The 21,379-nt window shown below is 32.4% G+C and overlaps 2 protein-coding genes and 1 long non-coding RNA gene across 5 annotated transcripts in view; 2 read left to right on the top strand and 1 right to left on the bottom strand.

Moving 5' to 3' along the window:
- Positions 1–588: 588 nt before the first annotated feature.
- On the bottom strand, positions 589–18,250 carry LOC149479340 (FHIP family protein AGAP011705-like). 3 transcript variants are annotated; one of them, XM_089707935.1, is made up of 16 exons: positions 17,957–18,250; positions 16,925–17,093; positions 15,812–15,993; positions 12,350–12,419; positions 11,966–12,050; positions 11,416–11,524; positions 10,717–10,877; positions 9,489–9,625; positions 8,715–8,801; positions 6,638–6,826; positions 5,834–6,181; positions 5,003–5,498; positions 4,317–4,492; positions 3,737–3,875; positions 3,334–3,435; positions 589–3,037 (listed from the first exon to the last, which is right to left on the bottom strand). In XM_089707935.1, exons 2-16 carry the CDS (start codon positions 17,069–17,071, stop codon positions 2,808–2,810), a joined length of 2,658 nt encoding a protein of 885 aa, XP_089564061.1. In that variant the 5' UTR covers positions 17,072–17,093; positions 17,957–18,250; the 3' UTR covers positions 589–2,807. The 3 variants fall into 3 exon arrangements, with proteins under 3 accessions (XP_089564061.1, XP_089564062.1, XP_089564060.1); XM_089707936.1 differs by having other exon boundaries at positions 6,638–6,805; positions 17,945–18,250; XM_089707934.1 differs by having other exon boundaries at positions 17,945–18,250.
- Positions 11,026–21,379, top strand: part of LOC149479341 (uncharacterized) — a 381,306-nt gene continuing 370,952 nt past the window's right edge. The window contains exon 1 of the long non-coding RNA XR_016317211.1: positions 11,026–11,297. This is a non-coding gene — a long non-coding RNA (uncharacterized LOC149479341). The remainder of the gene's footprint in view (positions 11,298–21,379) is intronic.
- Positions 18,881–20,623, top strand: LOC149479342 (uncharacterized). The gene is made up of 2 exons (XM_089708285.1): positions 18,881–19,061; positions 19,299–20,623. Exons 1-2 carry the CDS (start codon positions 18,881–18,883, stop codon positions 20,621–20,623), a joined length of 1,506 nt encoding a protein of 501 aa, XP_089564411.1.

Below are 21,379 nucleotides of genomic sequence, written 5' to 3' on the forward strand. Positions count from 1 at the left end.
GGCGAAGTCCCTTTTTATTGGGTGGAGCCATTAATTAAGAGAAGAAGAAGAAGAAGAAGTGCTTCCAACACTCTAAAATATCGATAGAATACTCAATTCTAAAATGTTTGAGCGAAGTCGTGTTAGCTGTATTATTCACTTGCATAAGCGAAAACATTCGTTCATTGTACACATGTTTGCATGCAGTTGAGTGACGTAGTTAGTGTAAAAACATTTGTAAATGTCGTCATACACTTGTGGGTTTGTGTATTCGTGCAATAGTGATTGACCGGCATTTCACGAATATTAAGAGCATAAGATTAAAACATTATAGAGAACTCACTCGAAATCAACAATGTACACACTTCTGGTGTTTACAAGTTGTATAGACTGGTTCAACATAAACATGAGATCCAATCGTTCATTTCTGATAAAATTAAAAAATGTTAATAGTAATACAGTCTGTGGTAATACTATTACAGCAATGAATTGAATTTGAAATTTTGCAACATGTTTTAATTTATTTTTAACTATAAAGAGAACATATAGCGAGGAATTTTCATGTGTAGGTAATATGTATTGTGCTTTATAAAAATAAAAATAAACCCATAATTAACATTATTATTTTATTCATTATAATAATATATAATTGTATAAAAATTTCCGTGAAACATCCAAATATTCATTCATTATTGTGCAGTAAATGTTTTTAGAAAAATTCTAGGTCGGTGGTAGTACTGGCAAGTTGACATATTTTTATTGAAATATTCAATAATTTGAAACGTTTATGTATTGCAGTATAACATTATAGGTCTTGATATAGAAGTAAACATTATATGAATTTATATGACTTTTTAATTGATGACAAAGGATTCAATTAAGTGCTAAAAAGCAATACCAGATATACAATTCAAAATGCAAAGTTATATTTTATCAAGAATATACATTTGTGCATTAATATTATAATTTCAACGTTCACATCCTTGGACGGAGACGGACGATTTAAAATGAATTTGAGCGCAAATTATTATTAATTATATTAAGTGTACATATAAGTATATATAGGTATAAAATGTCAAAGAATAATATTGAAATCGAGGCAGTTACGCAGATATAGCAATACGAATGGTTTAGTTTAACATCGTAATTCAATATAATGACCATAAGAATAAGAATGATTTAAATGCAATGTTGTACACAAATTTGTAAACTTCCGGTGTTTATATATAAAATATTGCTTAAATTATACACACGACTGCCGTAACCACCGTAATACACACAAAAATAATCGTTACACGAAAATAACACAAAAAGATAGTAAAAAGAAAACAAATACAAAGGTCGAAACACTACTAATACATAGAACTATTCTAAATGTATACTTCGTAAATCTATATATTTCAAAATGTCTAAAACTACGTGAGTTCGTTAATATAATAAAATCACTGCAATAAGAATCTAATCTACATTAATATACATTGACCTACTAATAAACAGATTATAAAATGTGTCTTATGTCAAAAATGACATTTATATCCCTCGTCGAGCACAATGTGTGATGTCAAAAAGTGGCAAAATAGACGGACAATATTACGTGCGATATCACAAAGAAAATCAAATTAACATGTGCACTTGCTGGCTGGCTGGTAGAAATAAAAATAATTTCGCGGTTATATTTACAAGAAAATAGGATCATTTATTAGTAGGTCTATGTGTGTATTTTTCCATTTATATTTACAATAAATTAATTTCCAATTTATTTTTGAACATTACATAATCACAGTTCAAAATTACATTCATGGCATTCTCGTTAAAATTTAGATTATTTATTACACTTAAAACTAATTTAGGTACTTAGAATTAAGTATGATTTGACGTATGTCACTCGTATTCTATTAAAAATATTTTAATTGACATAAAATTATTATTGTAACAATTCAGAGGATTATTCAACAAGAAAATATAGAAATATTATTGACACCAATTTACTTGACATTTATTATTTTTAATTAAACTGTATAGTCACAGCATTACTACTATTTGTATCGACTATCGATAAAAATAATTAAAACCTACCTCACTATGTACAAGGCAACTTGAAGTACTTACTGCACGCTTTTCCATGCGTTTAATTATTATAATAAAACCTCACAGATAAAAAATCTACAAGTGTGTGATGTCTACAAGATGTCTACATATGAAATTTAAACCATAAATTTCGTTTAATATTAAAAATATTTGTTCCAACCTTCATTCATCGTTGTATGTTTTATTGCACTTATTTTCTACGACGTGGCCTTATCTTGAATATTGCGTTCAAATAAAGTTTATTATAAACTGATTAATAATTTTTTTTTTAATTCTATACAAATGTACAAACACGGTACAAAACAGATAATAAAAAATTCTGTGACGGACAACACTGGGTTACTGTAACATAAAATCGTTTTTTTTTTCGTTCGTAGAAATTGACACAAATTTTCTTAGTATTTTCCAAGGTATTTTCGTTACTAGAAAGAAATTAACATAGAATTGCGTATCTAATATGATTCTATAGTCATTTCATTCAAGAAATGATAAAAAAATCATATACTTCCATAATATTATAGAGGCCTTTACAGGACTATAGAGGGACCTTTTTTATACCAACATGAAAGTAAAAAAAACTCTTTTCCCCTCGTTTGTTACAAAGACTTATGCATATTGCACATTCCTGTATATAATTCACTTTTAAATTTTAAAACCTCGCATTACACCGACGTATCAACGGACGGTTCGAAGAAAACAACTTTCTTCTTGACTTTGCCCTGCGAGGCTTTGACCTTTAGTCATAAAGCCAACGTTCTTATGAAGCTTTCGTCTTCATAGTACTCCGCTGACAGTCTGAGAGCCTGCTCTTGACATAAGGACGATAATTCCTTGAGCCACTCGTCGAGTATCACTGCGTTTAGTATGGCGCGGAGTTTGATCGATTGATTCCAATATGACTCTTGTGTGAACGCGGGACGCTTTTGTGTGTGGAGGGGCGTGTAGTTCATATTCACTTGTGGTGGGGATGCTGAAATATTTGGTAAAAAATATAATATTGGACCTTTTCTAGATACATTTTTATAAGACTTTATTTGTAATCTAGTAGAGTATTAGGATTATTTTTTTAAGTGTCTATTTGATTCTAAAATTTTAAATCTCAAGCTCAGTTTCATTTTATAATTATTTATAGGTTATGTGACTGCTTTTTAGCCGTTCTGAATGAAAACTAGTAAATATTTGGATGGAATTTAATGCTATATGGAAAGCCATGTTATATTGTTAAGTCTAAAAAAAAGATGAATGCAAATTTAAAATGCTACTTACGTGGTACTTTTCTACCGAACATGTTTGAAAAACTGGACGAGAGACTTCGGCGCTTCGACTCCGTTCTTTGGAACGTGTCCGTTTGAGCTTTTTGCGCTTTATCTGTTGAAGATAATTTATAATTATGTTCATATAATTCCCAATTTCAATTTTCAACGTAACTTGCAATGATATATGACAATTTTAATGTATATTGAATTTAAGTTCAGTGTTTTTAAATAGTAGTCTTTTCACACGAAATATTCTCGTCTTTTCCCCGTTTTAAAATGAGCAAACACCCTGAAATCTTATAATTCTGCACTTGCTATGTCCACTAGCTCGGGGATATTGTCCATTCCTTCCAACAATTCGTCTATTTGTCACATGTAACCTACATAACTAACTATGTAACACAAACACTCACTATCGTCGTTGCTAAGCGCCCGCCGCACTAGCGCCATCTCTCGCTGTATGAGGAACACGCGGGCCATGTCCACTAGCTCGGGGATATTGTCCATTCCCTCTAATAACTCGTCTATTTCTTCACGTAGTTTATTGAGGATCTAGAAAAGATAATATAGTAGTAAAGTATTTTCTAGTGTTTGATTATACGCGAGTATTATAAATTTAGAAATTTCCATTAGATAGCGTGCATGTCTCCCCGTGACCGCGCTCGCTGTAAAGTGTGCGAAACGTCGGAAAAATAATATAATGAATAAATCGCGTTTAAAATCCGTTTAAAATCTTTAATATTTCATAATTTAAAAACCAACATAACCGGAACAACTGTACCAACATAACCGGATGTCAAAGGCGAGTGTGTGCGAATGTACTTCAGTTCATTTGACACTAGTACAAGTGTTGCTATAGTTAAACTATTAAACAAGATGTAGAAAAACAAAATTCAGTAACATAATGGCGGCAAAGTAGAAAAATATCCGGTAATCAAATTTTCCACCAGGCATAATACACAGTTAAAGCTATACTCAAGCTAGTCAACATACCTGATATAAAGTAGGCAGATTGGGCAGGATAAAGGCGGGGCACAGTAAAAGCGACACCAGCAGTGGAGCGGGGAACGAACATAGCTTGTATATCACGCTCGTCACTCGACAGTTTGTCGCTACGTCTGATTCCAGGAGAAGCGATACTTTCTTCAGCAGTTGAGCTAGTAAGGGACCTGGAACAAAATATATTATATTTTTATTTGCGTGTCGAACGTAGACGTTAAAAGTGATAGTTATTGTTAGTCATCTATTAATTAAAGGCTTGCATCATTATATTAAGAAGATGTCATAATAAGTTCAAGTAAGTTTTTTTGAAGTGAAACTTCTTTATCGGGGTTGGAAAAAAATTTAGTGTAACATTTTTTCGTTACGCGTGACATTTTTCCGTTACGCGCCATCTTTTTCTTATCCCTACCACGCGTGATTCGACGTATTTCTGTAAAGTTGCATATTAGATATAGTAAATTATTTTTTGAAAAATAAGGTCATAAAGAAGTTTCACTTCTTACGTGTGTACACTAGTACACGCACACATTTTTTATTACTATTAATCAAAATCTAAGAGAAAATATATTTATTATAATTTATAAGTGAAAATAAAAAAAACCTTCAAGTTATTAATTCAAACAACAACAACGACATTAAAGATATTTTAAAATATTTAACTTCACAAAAAAACATACCAATAATAGTTTCCACATTGATCCTCCAACTCCTAACCGGCACCTCACAATCACTCCCATCATCTCCCCCCTTTTCGAAGCTCTTCCTGAACGAATCCTCCGCAAATCCCTCACACTCCTCCCTATACTTGAAGCTATCATAACCACTGCTTTCCCCAAAGGAAGTAAGACTATCATGTTCTTTAATTCCTTCCTCCTTTTCTAGGCCTATTTCTTTTTCTTCCTTTTCCTCCACAAGGGAGTTGAGACTGTGCTCCTTTTCTGACATATCACTGGTCTTCAAAGTTTCGTAACCGCTAGTACATATAGACACTAGGCTATCTTCTGTCGGTGTTATTTCTATTTCCTTGTCCTTTGTATTGTTGTTCGGTTCCCGTTTTGCTATGGTGACATATTTAGTGCTCCAGTTGGAGCAGGCGATCGTTCGTGTGACTATTTCTACGCGACTATCGCTAAGGTACGCGTGGTAATTGCCTATTAGAGTTTCGTTTGGGTTCTGTAAATATACAAAATGTCTAACAATTTCAAGAAATACTGGGATTTGAGTAAAATGGAACTTGAGAGAATAGGTATTTTAATCTAACTGAAACATTACTGCAAATAAACTTCATAAATGAAGAAAACATAAGACTTGTTTAGTTTCGTAGCAGCAAACAATTTATTGCAATTTAAAATATCGATAACTATTCAGATCTAATTCAATCTTCAAGTCAAAATGAGAGCAAGACAATGTTAAACCTAAGCACATTGTAAAAACAGAACAAAAATATCACAGAGTCAATTCATTCAATTAATTTTCACATTAAACAGTGTCTAGGACACTAAACTTACCCCATAATCAAAGCAAACTTCCTGGACTAGATTGTTCATCGCGATATCCCCGTGCATGCCGTTAACCCTGCTTTCTTCCCCCGGCCTCAAATCAAGCACCCTTTTCCCACTTAGAGCCATATCATCAACCCACTGTCTTGTACAAGCCAATGGTCTTTCACAACACTTGGGTTGCAAGTCTAGAAACGCTATGGCCGCTTCTCGAAAGTTCTCCGGGTCGGCTAGTTTGTGCTTGTGCGATATTAAGTGGTGGCCATTGAGAAGGTACTTGAATATTAACTCGATCATTACGTCCTCGCAGTTCAGGTCGATGAGGGTCTCCATGAGTGATAGGGTTACTAGGGACAGCTGTAAACGTTGAAAAGATGATGTTATTTAATATATTTAAGAAATGATTTGTAATGTTTGAATCAGTAAGTTTTTTAGACTCACATTTTTTAAATAGTGTAGACGGTAGAGGGTATATAATTACACATCACATCACATTTCATTAAAAAAAAATAACGAATAGGTTGGAGAAGAAACGAATTATATATGAAAACCACTTATCTTTGAAGTTGTTATGCAGCAGAGCAAAACGAGCTCGAAGTAAGCTGTAGCAGCCACTTGCCAACTATCTAATATACTAACCTGGGAACTGCCTTCCAATCTTGCCAGCAGCACATCAATGACCTTCATCCCATCATATTCACAGGTGAAGAGGAAATGTAGGACGACTCGGAAAAGTCCCCCCGTAGTAATACATCTCAACACGAGCTCGAAGTAAGCTGTAGCAGCCACTTACGAACTACCCAATATACTAACCTGGGAACTGCCTTCCAATCTTGCCAGCAGCACATCAATGACCTTCATCCCATCATATTCACAGGTGAAGAGAAAATGCAGGACCACTCGTAACAGTCCCCCCGTAGTGATACACCTCAACACGAGCTCGAAGTAAGCTGTAGCTGCTGTTTGTTCCGCGCCTCCCGCCTGCAATGAGCGGTCTTTCGTCTACGACCGTGGTGCGTTCCGTGTTACGTCGGTTTTGCTGGCTTATAATACGACGGCTGAGTGATCGCGTTTTGATATAGTATGGGTAAAATTTATAACAATCTATGCTGGTAAAGGACATATTTGTATGTCAAAGTTAAATTTCAAAACAATGAAAAACGCTATTCCTTTTTTGCTTTTCTGTATAACAATAGAGCTCAAGTTATTGGTTAGAGTCTCATTCATATAAACTGCTCATGTTTAGTTATATACTCGATTGCTAACGGAAAATAATATCTTTCGCGTCATTGTTAATTAAGTTACCAATACTATATCAAGAGAAAGGAATCAATATCCATTCAAAATAATCTTCGAATCAAGTGTCGTAATATTACATGATGAATTTAGTAGTTTTATGAACCAGTCAAGTAATTATGTCAAAAATCATCATACATTTAAATTTTCAACCCTCATAATGATAAAAAAAAATAGGGACTGAACGGAATTTCACTAAAAGGATTATCAAATAAAAGGGTCATTTAGTTACAAAATGTAAATTACACAATAAAAACTAAAAAAACATGACTTCAATTATTGTGTTTAATGATAAACAAATGCAAAAACGAAGCGACGTTAATTTTATGAATAGCATTAAAACACAAATGTTAGCATGAAATGCAATTTTGTATGTAATGTATATTTAAAAATGATTATTCTAGCCAAATATTGAGATGTTAATTTCGAATGTCGTGTTAAATGAATGCAATGTTAATTTGATGATCATTAAAATGCATCGAATATATTTAATATACTCATCAATATTCTGTCTCTCACTTTATTTAACTAATCCAACAAGAAAGAATGAGACAGAACATAAATGAACTAAGCAGTTCATGCTTAGTTTTTTTTACATAATGATCATCAAGAAAACATGATTTCATAATATGTTTAAATGGAAATGACAAAAATTATAAAACATGTCCGTGTTTAAATGTTAGGATGTATTAGTATACTGATGCATTATGTATACGTTAGAACGGGATTCAATTATAAAATGCTTCAAGTTAAAAAGAGGCAGATATACGTAATGGTAAATTATTATTTAAGAAATATTTAAAGAATAGAAAAAGTACGAGGCGACATTCGAACCCGCGTCTTTCCGGGGTGACGCTTGACAACTCGGCCACCCAGAGCGGATTCGAATCCCGCCTCGTAATTGAACTTTTTCTATTCTTTACAAATTCCTTCATTTATAAAGCATTTGAGCTATAAAACTAAATATGAAATTATTATTTTCTGTACAGAAGAGCTTCAAAACGAAGTAATTAAAAAATGTTTAAATTTGAAATAGAAAATGCATCAATAAACCAAAATGTAGGGGTTAATAACACACGATCACTAAACCGTCTCCAAATGACACAACCAGTCCACCGCGTAACCACGAAAGCGAATGATGTCCACAATGCGACATACTTTATATACTATATAGTATATCATACATAAATAAAAATAATATATTAATGACAAGAACATAATAGCAATGATCTCTTTCGGTTAGTTTTAATATGTAGAGAAAACATACCGAAACGAGGGTAGATAGAAAAATAAATTAAGAGCTGAGCAAATGCAATGGGGAATAAAATGCAATTTGTGAATAATTTTCAAAATCAGTTGAACATGTTTACGTTAATTATTTTGAGAAACAATTATACAGTATTAAAGTAATTCTTTATAAATGTATATTTAAGAAAATGCGTATTAAAAAAGTATAGAAAATAAGTCAATGTGTATACTGTATACGTATATTAAAAAAATATAGAAAATGAATAAATATATTTTTGATATAAATTGCTTAGCTATAAAAAAGCAACACGAATTCATTCCCCTCAATGACAATAACAAAATTTACCTGTAAAAGAGCGGGACCCATTACCGGTACGAGGAATCCTTGGTAGAGCAAATCTAGGAGTTGCGTTTTAATGGATGGGTCTGCGACCTAGAAGAAATGATAACATTAATTTATAATCCTTTTTTTCTGGCGTGTAATACGTATAGAATCGCGAATATTAAAATACCATGCGAATTTCGCATGTTTAATCTTAATATATATAAATCTCGTGTCACAATGTTTGTCCTCAAGGGACTCCTAAACCACTTAACCGATTATAATAAAATTCGCACACCATGTGCAATTCGATCCAACTTGAGAGATAGGATAGTTTAAACATGTAGGTACCACGGGCGAAGCCGGGGCGGACCACTAAAACATATATAAAATGTAGATTTAAATACTGTAGTAAAAAAATGTGTGCGTGTACTAGTGTACACACGTAAGAAGTGAAACTTCTTTATGACCTTATTTTTCAAAAAATAATTTACTATATGCAACTTTACAGAAATACGTCGAATCACGCGTGGTAGGGATAAGAAAAAAATGGCGGGTAACGAAAAAATGTTACACTAAATTTTTTTCCAACCCCGATAATGAAGTTTCACTTCAAAAACTCCGAATAGATAATTGTTAAAACGATTTAGCATAGTTTAACCAAGTTCTATAGGTAAGGTGATACACAAAACTTAAGGATATCATATTTTTATTGGAGTTTGTTGATCGCAATTATGGCACTTAATAGCAAAAAGATGATCAGTTAAAAAGAACTACTAATCCAAAAATTCTACATACCTGTGCGACCGCATTACAGAATTCCAGCGAATCAATGAACAGCGTCAGTTTGTGCACTTTGTTGACGTCATCAGGAGTGAGACGGTGGATATTGTCGCCGAGCGTGCGAGGGAGAAGGGAGTATAGCCCGCTTAGACCTGGAAACAATTTTACGAATTAAATGGAATAGTGAATTAACTACAAAATTTTCAATAACAGTTTAGAGTTTAACTGAATAATGTTTTTAGTGTATCTTAAGTAATAGTTTTGTAAATAATAACAGTGTTTGTGTGTGGTTATCATGGTTTGTGTGTCATTTAGCCTTATTGAAATATTAAACTCTGCATATCCTACTACTATTATAAAGGCGAAAGTTTGTATGTATGGATGTACTCTTTCACGTAAAAACTACTGAACCGATTACAATGAAATTAAGCACACACATAGAGGGTAACTTGGATTAACACATAGGATAGGTTTTATCCCGGAAATCCCACGGGAACGGGAACTATGCGGGTTTATCTTAGAAAACGCGGGCGAAGCCGCGGGCGGAAAGCTAGTGCATAATAAAATAATTTTATAGTATTGTCGGTACTACAATTAATTTATTTTTTATTATTAAAATTATATTTATTTTCATATTACAAATAGTTTATTATCTCCTAAAAATGCAGATCGATTTACACGATTCAAACGCAAAAAATCATTTTAAACCAAGATCTTTCATTTGACACCAAAATTGTTCAGATATTTCCACAAACGAAAAATCACATTTTTAATTTGCTCTCGTAATTATTAATCCTAATCTCCCTCCCACATACGTCAAAGTGGCGGCACGCGTAGATATATATTTATGGCTATAGTTACGGGCAGCGGTGACAGCGAGTCGCGAATTTGTAGGGATTTATCGCTCCATTAAAGCGGCTCGACAAGCAGTGGGGTTTTAGTCCGACATAATCCACGGCTCCATCCCCGGGCCGTGAGTATCTATGCAAGATTTCCCCACTTAAAAAAAAAGACGGGTTGCACTCCGGGAGTGCCGGCAGAAGTGAAAACTTGATTATTAACGTTGAGCATGTTTGATATTTTGGAATGGTATCCGTCTTACGCATGGAATATAAGGGCTAAAAAAAAAATCATCTTACGCTTTTTCGATCAGGCCACGTGTCCTGACGCGAGTTTAAGATTTTATACCCAACGCCGCTAAAGAAGTTTTCACTTCAAAAAGGGATTTATCGCTTTTGCTCACCGGTGGCGAGTATGGGGCAGGCGTTGCCGGCCCGCAGGCAGGCGGCGAGCTGGCAACAGCGCGCGGACATCTTGGCGCACAGCAGGAACGCGTCGCGAGCCGCGGCGCCCGTCGGGCCCTCTCTGTGTACCGACGATAGTAGGAGCCGTCCTATTATGAACCTGGGAATGATTTTAAAAAATATTTTTTAAAATAGAAACGAAATTCGAACGCTAAATTTATCAAAAAAATTAAATAAAAAAAGACGTCGAAAATTATCGAACACGGAAATAATAAAAAAATTGGTTGTCTCTAAAGTCGGTTTACTGACGATAGTTGAACGTGACAACGTCCGATTGTGCTTCTTTGTCGCTCGTTCCGCGCTCTCGCTTGCACTTCAAGCCTTACATGGAACGCCTCAGAGTGAGGTAACGCCGCATGAGTCATGTTTTTTTGTGCGTGCAGCCGGCGCTATCGAATTATAAGACGTTGTCACATCAAAAAAAGACGGGTTGCACTCCGGGAGTGCCGGCAGAAGTGAAAACTTGATTATTAACGTTGAGCATGTTTGATATCCATCCGTCTTACGCTTTTTCGATCAGGTCAGGTCAGGTCCTGACGCGAGTTTAAGATTTTATACCCAACGCCGCTAAAGAAGTTTTCATTTCAAAAAACGAAAACAGAGAAATATTCGCTATTCATAATCGAAATTATACTCACTCGGGTTTCGATCCATTCTGCGTGTGCGTCATCAAAAAGAACAGATCTATGAATTTGATATTCTGCATCAACGTCACACATAGTTGGTTGAGCACTGACACTAGTTGAGCTGTAACCAAATTACAAAAATATTTTACAATTACGGCATAGACCAGAAAAATATAGGAGTCCTAGTTAGACAAAGCAGGTCAACAAATGACGAAATTATAAATATGGCAAAAAGAATTTCACATTTATGAAAAAAATGTTTTGACTATAATCTATTCGAGGACTTTTTTACACGCTGTATATTAGCTTCACCTGTATGTTTGTTTGTTTGTAACCGACTTCTTTGGGCGCGATTTTGACCCACTTTAAACGGCCAGATTTCGTTCAAACTTTGTAGATTTATTGAGGACCGATGAAAATACACTAATTTGATAAAATTTTCTATTTTTTTTAGTTCGGTTTTCTATAAAAAGCGTGTTTTTTAGTTTTTTTTAAACTATTATTATTATAAAAATAATGCATTAAGAGTATTAGATGGTATGTATTTTTAAAAAATACTTACACTCGACGTTAGGCGGAGGCAATTGGTTTCGAAAGCTACTCAGTAACTTTAATAACGGCCGTAAGAATGGTTCCGCTGCTATCACCTGAAGTATTTAATTTCATATCATTAATATCGATATAGTACTTCTATATTTATTTAGTAACTATTAAAATCTTGGTGATGAATATCTTCTTAAAATGGGGGTGGTATCAGGATATGATAAAAATTTACCTATAGTAAACTTCTTAGAACACTGAACCTATTTAAAAACATCTTAAATTTTGAACGGGATAAGCCGCAAAAGCAGTATAAAGTTAATTATATTAGGAAAGTATTGGTAAACATAAACCTTAATTAATTAAAACTATATCGAGTAATTTTCTAAATAAACGATATCAATACCTGTGTACTATAATGACTGATAAGATGTCCAAATAACCTCAATTGTTCCAATCTCACGGCATTCTCGTATCTGTAACAAATACGTCATGAGATCATCTTTATGATTCAAGTGTTTAATTACTTTTCAGTAGTCAGTAAATATTTTGTTTGAGCTCAATTTAATATTATTTACAAAACAAAAGTAGACAATCTCTAGAGGTTTAAATGTTTATATTACAAATGACATTTTGTTAAATTCTCGAAGGACCAAAATATTTTGTGATTATTTCTCTACAGAAATAACAAATATATTTTGTGTGAAAGCCTTTTTATTAGTCAGTTCAACGACCCTGTTTTATAAAGTGGCACTTTTATTTAAATGAAACTATTGAATTAATTCTTTACCATTACAACAACAGTAAAATTAATAAATCGAATCGAATCGATTAATAAATGAATAATCATAAATGAATAGTTTATAAATCGTATTAATATAATTCTGTTTGCTTTGCACTTTTATAAGTTATCACTTGTTGAAATTATCTTTTGATTAAACTGATTATTTTCTGGAACGGTCATTGTGTGATTATAATTGGCACGCGGTTTTTGCAATAGTTCAATTGTACATATCTATTAGTTCATAGTCTCTACTCACGTAATAACATATTGGCATTTACAATAAATTCATACAATAATACAATTTTCATTTTAAACGTTAATAATATAAATAAGCAATTAGTATGATATGAAAAAATATACAATTACAGGCTGCAAAATATGAAAACAAAAATTACTAAATTATATACCTTATCTAAATGAAATAATAATACAAACTTTATATTACATAATTAGTAATTACGTTAAAAATTAAAATTATACGATGTTTTATTCGATTCACATTGAAATTATTGTATCACGCCTATCGCATGTATTAATATGTGAATCACGATGTAGACATAATATAGTTAGTAGTAAATATTATTATGTAGTCTGTGTTAACAATCCTAACTAATACGTGATATGTCATGCTAATATTATAAAGGTAACACGAAAGTTTGTACACATGTATGTTTGTTGCTCTTTCACGCGAAAACCACTGAACATATATTTCACAATATGTTGATTGGTTATGTAGCCTATGCACAAGAATAAAACATAAGCTATATAAATATTAACATGGTTTGCCCGCAGGTTCGTCCGTGGGTGAAACCGCAGGGCACAGTTAGTCTATTATATTGTCATGTCCTTTACTCAAGGCGGTAATGACCGTGGTCCGTGCCCGTTGGCCCCTTCCAGGGTTAGCACTTAGCAATTTGTCTGGACAATTTGTACCTCCGATTGTTACAATCCGCTAAAAACCCTTTAGGATTTCGTTGCTATTTAAACCCACAGAAAACTCTTCAAACATAAGCGGAATAAAAATATTTATAACTTAATATTTCGTCGATAATATTATCAAGATTGAAGTCATAGGTGCCTTCGTGTAGACTCATATTAACATTGCCCATTATTATTGGCATCTAAGATATTATCGGTATATAAGATACTAGCTTTCCGCCCGCGGCTTCGCCCGCGCAGTCAAAGAAAAACCCGCATAGTTCCCGTTCCCGTGGGATTTCCGGGATTGCGTCATTTTCCCGGGATAAAAAGTAGCCTATGTCCTTTCTCGGGTATCAAAATATCTCTATACCAAATTTCATGCAAATTGGTTCAGTAGTTAAGGCGTGATTGAGTAACAGACAGACAGACAGAGTTACTTTCGTATTTATAATATTAGTATGGATTTCCGCTATAGCATATCATGGCTTTGACCAATAACACACTTCGGGCCTATATATAATTTATCATCAACCCTTGAACCGCTACAATATACCTATATTCATTTCTAGAAAACCACAGATGAAACATACAAATTCTTAATTTACAAACGACCATATATCAAATATACTACATTTATACATTTAGGTCAAGGCGCAGATCGGTAGCAAATTGATACCATTCTTAATTACGAGGCAGATGACAATAATTAAATTGAAACGAGTCCACAAGACAAATGAGTCACGCCGGAAATTATACAACTGATAAGCGAAACAGTTAGAAATTGTTTTGATATCCATTGTTTATTATTGTTCAGTCAGATGTAGGACTAAAAATTCCAAGTGATTCAATAGTTTGGAATTTCGAGGCGTTAAATTTGTTAAAAAACATATTTTAGATTATTTAATGGTGTTCACAAAATCGCGCGTAAATAAATATTAATAAAAAAAGGCGAATAACGAATTCGTTTTACGGGTAGAACGGTTTTTCAGACGTCATCAAAGGGAAGACGAATGTATGGTGTTAACAATTTTATTACGAGGGTAGATTTTTTTATTTAATAAGTACCATACGAAACTACGACTTGTTGAAGCTTATGGGGCAAGGAAAAACTATTATCAATTAAAAAATCAAACAATTTGTAATGAACAGCAGATGTGCATGCATGTAGTAACATTGAGCACAATATTTTCACCTTCAATCATCTCTATTTAAGGTTAGTATTGTAACTGTATCTTTGGAAATCGAGTGCATAAAACAGTCCGCGATAAAAAAATAAATACATAACCTAGGTAAATTATATTCATTCATTTATTGTAAACGAATATGAAAAAAAAGTAACAATTTTGAAGCAACAGTTCAATATATGGAATGATACTTTAACATCGAGACAAAACAGGTTTTCGTGCATACAAATTACGAAAGTTATGATGTCACTACAGAGGCGTGTGATGATTCAATATATTATCACAAAAATGTATAAAGTTTTCTTGTTAAAAACATATAAGTATTTTATTTTACCATCATTGCTTTATACAGAAAATACCGCTAACTTTTACGAATAATGAATTTTAGATGTTTTTATTTATATAATTATGGACTTAAAATTGAAATTGTTTCATTTCTTCGCGATTTTTTTAGCAGGAAATTACAGTGAAATACTGTTAATATTGTTAAAGAATCGCATTTATAACTTAATTAAAAGGAGTACTAATTAATGCTCAACACTAAATATTATACTTTAATTACCTAAGTTTTAAGAATTAATTGCTCTTTCATAGCAAGGCAAGTCATAATAACAATTACTACAAGATTGGATTGGTATTGCTTAGTTTTCAGTAAACTCATGCTTTTACCAAGCTAGGTCACTCAAAAACTCACACCTGTTATTAAATTTTCCTACACTTTCAACATAAGTGTATAACTAAAACCTTCCTTTCCATAAAAAAACACATTTAGAAATCTATATATATAAGAATGAAACCCGTTTCGTGATGTCACGGCATCACGTGTGAACGGCTGAACCGATTTCGATAATTCTTTTTTTATTATATTCCTTGAAGTACGAGGATGGTTCTTATGTAGAGAAAACGTAAATATGTACCACGGGCGAATCCGGGGGGGGGACCGCTAGTTACAAATAAAAATAAATACAAAATTACTTACTTCCCCGTGCATATAGCCCATTCGTACAACTTATCCATCAAGTTTTCGCTCAACAAGTACTCCAAACATGACGAGGAGTTAGCCTGGTTGATCTCCCTTGCTCTTGCTTCAAGCACTAATAGTGTTGCCAACTGCTCTAGGTGATTTACAACCCCCAATACATCGTCGTGTAGGTGTTGCGGCTAAAATAATTACATATTTGTAGTAAGAATTTCAATGGTATGTATTTAATTTAAAAATAGTGCTTTATTGCATTATGATTAAGGATTCACCACTAGTTGACAGTATTATTATACATACATATATATATATATTACATATACATTATACATATTTTCATACTTGTTGTTTTTTAACAGATATTACATTTTAGAGGACAATTTGCTTATAGTCTGTCCACTATAAGAATTGCTTTTTGACAGCTCGACGGGTGATACCAGAAGTGATGTTCAAAAGACTATCGATTGTGATACCATTTCAATTATAAATTAAAAATATTATGATAAATCGAATCAGGTACGTAAATAATAATTACAACGTAAACGTACTAATAAGATATGTAATAATAAGACCACATATCTATGCATTGTATGTTAAAACTAAACTAAACTAATATTTTATTATTTATTGGTTTCTATCTTACAATTTGGTTGTCTTTACATTTAAATTATATAACATAATAGAAGAGTTTTTCTGTATCGGATATATTTTACAGAGTATTTCTATTGATTATTATAATCTATCGACCCATCATTGAATAATTCTGTGTAGACATCACTAAGTGGGCGGGACCTGTCCATGAAGTACGATAATTATTTGTATGACATTTTAACATAGACAATAACTATAATCCTTCATAGGCGTGAAGCTGTCAAAAAGCAAATAATATAATGGACAGAGTATAGTTATTGGCTGCATACTTGTTTACAAAATAATAATTAGTATTTGTAAACACTAAATTGTGTTTCCAAACAAAATATTTTTAAGTACAGAAAATGAATTGCAAACTTATAGTAGATCACAACAAACCTTTGATACACAAAAATAATTTAAAACATTATAAAATAAAGAGGAATATTATTCATATTGTAACAATAAAACATATTAAAATACCTGTGATTTAACAATAATTTCAAGAGCCTGTTGCCAATGCTTGCAGAATGAATTATAACAGGCCTGGGGCTCGTAGTCGTGCCGAGGGTCCAGGGACCGGGATAACTGCCTTGCTAACGTCATTGATGTGGTTCGAAGCCAACTCATTGTGTGATTACAGTTAGTCCATCTAAAAGTCATTCATAAATGTAAAAATAACAAGTATTAACATGCGATTTTTTTACAAAAAATACAAAAATTTAAAACAAAAGTAAATTTTTCTCATCATAACCTCAAGGTTTCACATTTGTAGTAAACCTAAATTAAATTGTTCACTAGTACAATCCAAAGAAAATATAAAATATATCTACAACTATATATGCTCGCTCACTAATGAAGTCTGTAACTAATTTGCAATTAGATGCTGATAAGCAGTATATAATACACACACACATCTTGCCCAATTAATTATGACCTTCCGTTACCTCCTCTTATGTATTCATGATATTATAGATATCCATACATCAATTTAAGGCGATTGAATATTCATAAATGTTATTTAACAATCAGTAGTATATTAAAGCTTTAATTAGTAACACCACTTACATAAGAAAATGCGATTTATACAAATTAGATAGTCATCATTTGAGCAGACCCATTGAAGCATATTGAATTGATCTGCATTGATATTATGTTGAATGCAAACTTTCACCATCTTTATAGGTACATCATATGATTAGTTTGAAATTGTGTGAACTAACATTGAGTGTTATTCACATAATTTCTTTATCATTTTATAACTGTAAAATTATTATTAGTGATACTTGTAAATATATTTTCTATCACAAAACGCTTCATTCAATTTTATGACCATAGAAGAGTTATTCTAAGGTTTTCCTCATCAATCTATGTTTTTATCCTGTAGATAGTTATCGAATGTATAAAACCTTGACATTAGGATTTCCAACATTTACATTTATAGACTGACAGTTGTGAAAAGAATATTAAATAAATATCATAAAAATCGATTTATACACATACATTTAGACTTACGATGTGCCGTCCAGTTAAGAATAGAAGCAACAGCCACAAAATAAACCACAGAAATTACATGATACGCAATACTCTGGGTCTACACTTATGTCACCAGCACTCCAAGGTAGTTTCGTTATCTCTTGTTTTCACAATTAACATATGGATGATTTTTTGTAATTATTAAATATATAACACCAATAACTCAAAATCTTCGTGTCATTGTAAAGTAAAGCCTAGAGCATTTGTGGAAATACATACGATATCGGATCTATTCTTGAACTTATTATGACAATATTGACAAATGAAACTTGAGAAATGAGAATTGAGAGATGAGTGATGACAGTACACAGATTACTGATTACAGTGCATGTCACAGATTATTTATGAGTGTTGCCAGTATGATTTTTTTTCCTAAATTTAAGTTCTTCGACAAAGATATAATGATTAATTAATAAAAGGTGTGTATGTTTCGTTAATATTCGAATATGAGGATGCTATCAATAATGGTATTTCTGCATTATCAGATTCATAAGTTGCAAAACATACATGTTATAAAAGTATGTATTATTTTTATGTATTTTTACATGGGATACGGCAGATGGCAAAAATACCCTCGTTACGATAAAATTTAAAAAATATGACTAATTTTATGAAGGTTAAACCCTGAGGTTAAACCACCAATAATTTCATCACAAATTTCATACCACTTTCATCACAACTTTCGTACACATTTCATATTATGTAGGTATTGTGTTACAAAGTAGTTACAAATCCATATTTTATTCATAAACCTATCAACTGCCAATCAAAAATGATTTTGTATTAATTGTATTGTCATTTCATTGATTGTGAAGAGACAAGTTTTTAATATAACCAATTTATTGTAACCAACGGTAATATTATTATAGGAGTAATATATATTGACCAAACTAAAACTTGAAAATGAACAACGAAGTGCTTCAAGTTACTAGCTTTAATAAGGAATACAAAATTACGTCGCATAAAATAAGCTCGCCCTCGATTATAGGAAAACCAACACCCTTAGATTTTGATGAATTTGTACCCTGGATTTGTCTTGAATTTCAAGTACCATACAATATAACTGTTCACAGAAAACATCAAGGTATCATAATCATTTTAAAAATGTACAAGATAATACATATAATAATTAATGAAGATATAGTTTACAGCCGCAATGAAAAAAAATATATTCCGAATTTCATCCCTACCTGTCGATACATTATTTTAGCCGTCAAGCGAAATAGACAGACAGACAGACTATAACTTTTTTATAACACTATTATTGATCTCAATTCTCAAAACATATAGATATCATGATGATAGCAGTATAATTTTTCAGAAGAATATTCGAGACACAAACGCCTTAGCCATATAAGATCTAGAAAGTTAGAACATCATTTACATGAAAGTTCAAGGAATGCTCTTGCTATAAAAGTTTTTAGTAAGAACACAAAACCTGACGATGATGATTCCATACCAGTTACAGCATCCTATAATAGCAAGGGTCATTTAACAGAGATAGCAATTGTTAATTCCCCTTACGAAATCCCTCGAAAACTCATTATAGCATTTACTTTATGTATACCGTTTCATACTTCTTTAGGAAGGATTACAATTATAAAAGGCAAAATAAATTTTGCTGTCATTCACGAAATTAGTAAATTGCTGCCACATTCAAATATAACTCAAGTCTTTCTTGAAAACTGCGATTCAGGGGCTAAATATCATTTGCTGTTGGAACATTTAAGTCAATTAAAGAATTTAACGCTGCGAAGGTTGGGCATAGACGACGACGAATGTAAGAATATAGTGGACAAACTTGGTGTTGGCAAACCAGCTGCAAAAACTTTGTTAACGTTGGATTTATCATCGAATAAACTTACAGATGAAGCAGCACATGCGTTTGGTTACATGCTCAGAGGGAATAGATGTTTATTGAATTTAAATTTGTGTAATAATAAAATAAGTGATATTGGCGCTGATTGTATTTTAAAAAGTTTAACATCATTTCTAGTAACTGACAATGAAATTTTGGACAAAAAGCGTAGACGATTTGAATATTTGCTTAAAAGAATTGCTTTTTACAAGCAATATAAAAATGATTTAATACTTCGTCAGACACAAAAAGAAAATAACAAAGGGAAGAAGCATATAATGTCACATAAAAAAGGACATTTAAAGAAAAGCAAAACAGAGCCATCGTTTTCTATCATGTCAAACTTAACAATAGATGAGTTAGCGGAAAAAATGACTCTAGATAATATTGGTGAGTTTATTGATGCATTCGATGAAGAGAATTTAGTAATAGTGCATGACCAAAAATTTTCGATTGGTAATTTACGTTTATGTTCTCTTAATCTATCTTATAATAATTTGAGTTATATAACCGTGCGTAAAATATACGAAGTGCTTGATTATCAGATAAATGTTCTGCCAAAAAAGTTACATTTGAATACTGGTCTGATGAGAATTCTATTCGAAGGGAATTCCACTCCACGATATTGTCAGGAGTACAAAGATATTTGTCTCCTTCTTGAAAAGGTCATTTCTGAAAATGTAACATTGCCTGATTTATCTCAAAGCACGCCTTCTCTAAAGGGTAGGCGAGATTCGACGCCTTCGGTCAAACGTAGTGGTCATGGTTCTGCACATGCCAAAAAATAAATGTTTCTCATATTTAATTAATTAGGCTTAAGCTGTAGGTCTGTATGACTAATTTTAAAGTAAGAAGTAATTATAATTTAAGAATACTGAGCAAGATATTTAGTTTTAGGTGACAGACATGTTTGAGCTAGATCTTATGTAATATTATAATTTTACTGAGAAACATAAGATTTGTATTATTTTTACCCGTAGTTTTTACCCCTTTGCGTTAAGAATTTTAGTAAAGGTGTTATTGCTATTTGCTTATGTATTTTTAAAAGGCGCTAACCTTGTTTATAGTTTTGCCGATCCCATTTGCCGGTCGAGCATGTAGAATCTTTCAAATACTCTTTTAAAGTATATAATCTTTAATTGTAATGTATATGACTAATGTTTCCGATCTATTTTCCAGCTATTCATTCGTAGAAGTAACCTTAATCTTCTTATATTAAAGGTATATAAGGTAGGTTATATGCATAACCTACCTTAATATATTGTAATTATAAAAATACGTTGTGTATATTTTTTGGTTGCATTTAAATTATAGTCAACTAGCTTTCCGCCTGCGGCTTCGCCCGCGTTTTCAAAAAAAAACCCGCATAGTTCCCGTTCCCGTGGGATTTCCGGGATAAAACCTAGCCTATGTCACTCAGAAATGATGTAGCTTTCCAACAGTGAAAGAATTTTTCAAATCTGCCAAGTAGTTTCGGAGCCTATTCAATTCATACAAACAAACAAACAAAAAATCAAACCTTTCCTCTTTATAATATTTGTATA

The sequence above is a fragment of the Colias philodice genome, chromosome 20, assembly GCF_061535455.1.
Source record: "Colias philodice isolate Cphi_HAF_F1 chromosome 20, ilColPhil1 Martin Lab GWU primary, whole genome shotgun sequence".
NCBI lineage: Eukaryota > Metazoa > Arthropoda > Insecta > Lepidoptera > Pieridae > Colias > Colias philodice.